The sequence below is a fragment of the Xiphophorus couchianus genome, chromosome 15 (genome assembly GCF_001444195.1).
Source record: "Xiphophorus couchianus chromosome 15, X_couchianus-1.0, whole genome shotgun sequence".
NCBI classification, from domain to species: Eukaryota; Metazoa; Chordata; class Actinopteri; order Cyprinodontiformes; family Poeciliidae; genus Xiphophorus; species Xiphophorus couchianus.
In genome coordinates, this window is record NC_040242.1 from 5,279,377 (window position 1) to 5,285,651 (window position 6,275).

The 6,275-nt window shown below is 34.9% G+C and overlaps 1 protein-coding gene and 1 long non-coding RNA gene across 3 annotated transcripts; one reads left to right on the forward strand and one right to left on the reverse strand.

The window, feature by feature from the left end:
• Positions 1-206: 206 nt before the first annotated feature.
• abracl (ABRA C-terminal like) lies at positions 207-3,998 on the reverse strand. Of its 2 annotated transcripts, none has more exons than XM_028039803.1 (3): positions 3,889-3,998; positions 3,312-3,377; positions 207-1,953 (listed from the first exon to the last, which is right to left on the reverse strand). In XM_028039803.1, the coding sequence occupies exons 2-3, from the start codon at positions 3,370-3,372 to the stop codon at positions 1,769-1,771; spliced, it is 246 nt and encodes an 81-aa protein (XP_027895604.1). In that variant the 5' UTR covers positions 3,373-3,377; positions 3,889-3,998; the 3' UTR covers positions 207-1,768. The 2 variants fall into 2 exon arrangements, with proteins under 2 accessions (XP_027895604.1, XP_027895605.1); XM_028039804.1 differs by lacking the exon at positions 3,889-3,998 and adding an exon at positions 3,686-3,779.
• On the forward strand, positions 1,914-2,718 carry LOC114158386 (uncharacterized). The gene is made up of 2 exons (XR_003598406.1): positions 1,914-1,985; positions 2,106-2,718. It is a non-coding gene; the product is annotated as an uncharacterized LOC114158386 (long non-coding RNA).
• Positions 3,999-6,275: the final 2,277 nt, after the last annotated feature.

Here is a 6,275-nt window from a genome sequence, read left to right on the forward strand (position 1 = left end):
GGTGCAAGTATTTCTAATCCCTTAAATGACCAAAATCTCCTCTGATCCATACCAGAGGATTTAAGGGGCCAGAAGCAATTTATGAAAACAAAATCCACTATTTTTTTTACCAGTAGTATTTATTTTCATTTGAAAGCAACACTTTTAACACATGTAGCCATTTCTAAATTAATTCAGATTCAAGAAAAAGAATCACAACTCAAGTCTTCAAGTGTAAAGACTTTTATTTTGTTCCACAGCAGAACCAACTTCAGTTCTGTTGGTAGTAATGATGGAGCCAAACATACAGTAACGTCGCATTCAAGCAGACACAAGCAGCAGCATCATTCCCACAACTTTTAAGACTTTTCGGTTTCGTTCACTCTGATAATGTCTCCGCTTTTCTGGAATTTTTTTTTTTTTAGTTGTTTTTGTCAACTAGTAAACATCAAACTGAACCAAAACCAGAACGCAAAAAAGTGGTGAAGTCGATAGAACAGCAGAGAAACGGGTCGTGTAAAACTTACAGATCAGGCATCTTTCATAATCCTTCTCCATTACCTTTACAAACTTTTGTGCAACTGTTTTAGACAAATAAAAAAATAAGGAATAAGATGAAATCAAATTTTATTTAAGGATTTATTTCCAAAAAATTTCTTGAGCAAGGATTTCAGAAAGTAGTCACACCTGATCCAAATGTTTCATTGGACCAACAGCACAAGATTAATATCATAAATCTCAATTTATAACACTAAATAAAGCCATGGGACAGTTATCAAGCACATTTTTGGTCCTGAGAATCATTATAAGTACATTTTCCACCACTTAAGGCTGCACAAGAAATACATTCTCCATTCGTTCATTACAAGTTCCTGCAAAAAAAAGAGGCTGTTTTTCTAAAAAGTTATTTTTTTTTTGGGAGAAAATTCATTCGTGACATATTAAAAAAACGTTTTTTTGTTGTAATGAGTCAGAAGAGCAGTACTGAAATGCACTTTTAACTTTCCTTGTGGTCAAAGTTTGTATAAAAAGTCGCTGTGCTTTGAACGCCGTGTTTGAAAGTCCACAGGAGGTAGTAGAAGCGGCGCATGTAAACAGTAAGCAGAACCGCCGTTTGGTTGAAGCAACGCTGGGATTTATACAACAGATGATGCACAGGATTTTTCAGATCTGATGGGAAAACAGCTGCCTTTAGAGAACAAGAAGTCAGAACTATAAACAAACAGGTTTTCTAAGCATGGAAATGCTCAAGAAAGGCATCTGGTTGGGATTTACAAACTTTATCCAAAAAAAGGCAACGAAAGAGGACATAACCTAAAAAATAAAGATATATTACATTCTTGGTTTGTGCATTTTTAATGTTAAATCTGTAGTATGTATTCCTGAATTATAGTAAAAGATGTTTCTGTACTCAGCAGGATCAGATCGTAACAAGACAGTGTAGAAGTCTGAAGCAGAAAGTTAATTTTCCAAATTGAAACATGCATCTTTTGAGATTTTGGAAACTTTATAGCTGAAGGGATAAAATGTGCAACAAACAAAATATAGAAATATTTGTCCGAAGAACCGAAAACACTCCAGAGCTGCTGTAGAGTTTAAACAATTTGGCACACTGAAGTGAAATAATACAGAAATGCCAGCAAAATGGGATTGAATTTTAGTTTAACGGACCTGCAAACGAAAAAGAAAGAGAAAAACTTGGACAGATGTGCCGCAGGGACGCAGCGCTCTCAGAGGTTTCAATCAGACCCTCGGCTCATTAAAGGGTCGTTAAATTCAAAATTTGGCTTCATTCCTTCAGCAGGACGACGTCCACGTTGTCATGAACGCCCTGCAGGAGCAGCTCGCCCTGGAAGTCGATGATCTTCTGCTTCTTGGCCGCCTTCAGCGTCCCCACCAACGCCTCGAAGATGTTGGCGCAGCGGTCGTCGCTAAATAAGACGCCAAACTTCACACTGGTCTGACCTTTGTCGTCTGGAAGAAAGTTGGTACAAAAGATTTTACAGGTAAACGTGATGGAATATTGAAAAATACAGTGAATAACAAATGTGTTTTAAGCTTTTTTCATCCTGTCTCTTGTTATAAACACAAACATATATGTATTTCAATGGGATTTTATGCAATAGATCATCACAAAATGGAAAGCAGCAATCAGAGAATTGGAACTTTTTGGCTTACAATCAAAACTTCCTGTTTAGTGGAAAACCAAGACTACATATTGTCCTGAACACACCATAAACATGGCAAGACATGGCGGTGGCAGCGGCATGTTGTGGGAAGTTGAATGAAGCTGAATAAAGAATAAAGGGTAAAAATGTGTTGGAGGTAAAAGACTTTAGAATGAGGCAGAAAAAAAGCCTAATATAAAACCAGACATGCAAAACAATGGCCTGTATTAAAGCATATTCATGTCCTAAAATGGCCTAATCAAAGTCAAGACATGAATTAAATTAGAAATCTTTGTCAGGACATGAGAATTGGTGTTTACAGAAACTATTTTGCTAAAAGTAATAGTAGGAGTTATCATATTGTTTATCTTTCATTGTGATAAATTTCTTATAAGGATTTTGATTTATTGTCGTCACTATAAACTCCAATTAATGATGTTTAAAACCCCACAAAACTGTCCGTATTGCTGTGATTATTTTTTTTTTACTATTTTTCTCCATTGTTTGTTCAATGAAACTATGATTAAATATCAATGGCGTTTGCAGTCACAGCAATACAGTTACGTAAAAAAGAAGTAATTATGATTATGACTTTTGTTTTTAACAAAATACTGTGATAAAACTTTAATTCCATATCGTTCACCACTGCAGGGTAAAATTAGGTGCTGGAGTTCTGCCTTGGTTGCTAGGTAACAGGCTGGAATTAGCCGGGGTTGCTAGGTAACGCGCAGTAATCTTCCAATGTGACTAAACAATCGGGAGGTTTTTGAAACGGCTCATTTAAAGTATTAACTTATGACCAAAAAACGGTTAAGTGTTGATTTTGTTTTTAACTCTAAAAATGGGGGATGAATACAAATGCTTGATACACTTCTTCCGCTTTACAAATTCAGGTTTTTGTGTTAATCTCTCACTCAAAACCGTAATGAAATACAATGACATTTGTGATTTTAATATGACAAAATGCGAAAACACCACATGCTTTACAGCTTAAGGCAAATAACTGACTAACTGGGTCAGTAAGTCGATCAAACAATCTTATCTCATTATGTTTGCTAAGTCTAGGAGTTGAGTGTTATATTATTTAACCTATTGTTTGATATAGCAAACAACTTCCAGACGCAAGACATCAACCTCCTGCCAGGAATCCCAGTCTGCACTCACTTTTGCAGCCAAGTCGCTGAATTTCCTCCACAAGCAAACTTATTTCATGAGACACATTCATTGTTGCTGAAGGGGGGGGGGGAAACACACAAAAAGAAAATAGATTAGTGGAAAAAAACATATGAATAAATTTGATTAGATGTTTATAGGTGTGGATATGAGACATGAAACGCCCAGATCAGCGCTACCCTCAACTAACTGCAGAGCTGAGATCAACGTTAACGAGCACCTGAACTAACCAGGGCGGACTGTCACTAATGCGGAAATACAGGATTAGCACCCACAGCTAGCCAACACAAGAAACAAATTCATATTTTTGCTCTTTTATTATCAAAGGTAAATATTAATTTTAAGGCGCGGTTTCATTTCCCAACCTGGTCCATTTTTTCCGTGACTTCCGGGTGCAAAACACGGATTTCTCCGCTCAGTACCTCAGACAAATGATCTGCCGGTGCGGATAAATGAGTTTTCTTTTCCCTTTTCTGTCGGCTGAACTGATTTTATGTCAGATACAAAACATTTTAAAATGTTTACACATAACAACCCCTAAACATGACAGTAGTAAAAGGAGCTTTACCTTTTTAGGTGTTGTACGTTTTCCGGTAAGGAGATAATGTAGGACTTTCTGAAGAGTCGGGACCCGGTAAGAATGGCGTTGCGTTCAGCGGGTGCTCGGAATTTCTGCTTCTTGAAATCAAGTACAAAAAATGTGGTTTGTTTTTTACATTTTTATCTGTTTATTTATCTGGGAACATATACAAAAACCTCTAAGTTAAGTGATAAACTATGTACTACGCTACAATGTAGCTTTTCCCGTCTCCAATCCCAGTGCCAGGAAAAAGTAAAATCAAGAAGAAATGCAACAAATTGGAATACATTTGCTGACTGAAGTGCTATAAAGAACCTCATAATGCTGACTTGCGTAAATTTAGCTACTCTTCACTGAAAAGCGTCAAAATGAATCTTCTTTAATGGTTTGTTTCCATTCCGGACCGAATGTAACATGAAAGCATCACGATAACGGGCTGTAATGATGGAAATTCCGTCTCCTTTTAAGGATCCAAATCATTTGATTCAGATCTTCCGTGTGCGAAACATCAGTTTTACATTGGAGTGCTACTCTGTCCTAAAAAGGCAGATTTTAATATTTATTGAACCAGGACTGGTCAATCTGAACAGTCAGAATTAGAAGGATTCTGATGGGAATAAGTAAAGAGCTAGCATATTTGGCCGGCTCTGTCACAGCAGACACATCACCACTCATCTGACTTCATTGTGACACAGGATGTGATCATTTCACGATCTCTGGTTCATAATGGGTTAAAAGTTGGTTAAGTCTCATATTTATGCATTTGTCAACAAGAAACATATTATTTTAATTTATTTTTATTAAGAAAATTGTATTACTGTAATACTTGATTTTTTTTGGCTACGAATTACTTTACACTGTTTAATCTGAAAATTTTAACTGTATACATTTCCATCTTGAATGAAAGTTCTAATCTATTTGCATATTTTCATGCTCAAAATGTGGCTTAATTTAATTATTTCACAATTGCCCTTTTGCATTTTGCGTTATGGTTTGTTCACCATACCAGAATTGCTACATCAAAAAGTTAAACACGTTAGGTTAGGTTATCCTGTTTTTTGTTGTTTTTTTTGCATCATTGATGCCTCTGACATCTTTCTGAAATAATTTTATAAAAACAGACAAAAATCCAGCATAATATTTATTTTCCATACTAATTATAAAGTTAAGAAGAAAGCTACACTTTTTATTCTGAAATTACTCATCCGGGGTCCCTGCAGGCCAAACAGGAGCCCAGTGACATTTGGAAACGTCAAGTTAAAGAGTAACATGCATAAAGCCAGGGTTCATACCGGAAGTCGGCCCATTTTCCTTTCAAAACAAAAACCTTTTCATTTATTTTTATATATTTTGTTTAATTTGTTATATTTACTCAGATCTGTTTAATGTTACCAGAAAAACACAACGAAGGAGAGGAACTGCCAGGGCCGGCCCAAAGTTATATGGGGCCCAAAGAAGAATTTGATTTTGGAGCCCAGTTAAAGCCCACCACATCACTACCACATTTCTTAATTATTTAAACATTTGTATTATTCACCAAATCATGCTTTATTGGTAACAGCTGATCTAACATTAGCACTTGTTGTGTGAATATTTAAAGTATGATGGCAAATTAGGGTTGCAGGACAAGTCTGTTTCTATTTCTATGTCTATTCTATTTAGTTATTTATGATTTATCTGAATTATTAATTTGGTATGGCCATTTTTAATTCATTGTACTTACATAAAACCATGAAAATTTGTCATTTACTTGTCAAGATTTATTTGGTAAACAGCATGAAATATTACAGACATAATTTCTACAGAAGCTGAAGAAATTATATTACTCAAAGTAGATTACCATTGTTTTGTTTGCATGACCATAACTGTTTGTAACTTCCTAAGGTTTTATGTAAACAAAACATAGCAGCTAATTAGCACCATTGTACTTAGAAAAAAGGAGTACATTTCTACCAAAAAGTTAGACATTATGAGATTAATCTCAAAAATTTTCTAGAAAAACTTGAAAATGTCTGAGTTTGAAAACTCAAAAGATTTGCTGGAAAAAATCAGAAGTTTTGAGACTTATCTTAGAAATTTGTGTGGAAAAAAAACATGGTAATTTTTATGTTTGAAAGGTTGAAAAATTACTAGAGAAAAGGCTGAAAATTTGAGATTAATTTCAGAAATCATTATTATTTTTTAATTTCTTAATTTGAAAAGTTGGACATTTTCGACTTGAAATTTTCTAGAAAATTTCTGTTTTTTCTAGCAAAGTTTCGACTTTTCAAACGCAGACATTTCTACGTTTTCATCTAGAAAATTGTAGATTTTTTGGCGGAAATTTACTTTTTTCTATCTGCAATGTCGCCGTTGTATTAAAGTGCAATGATATG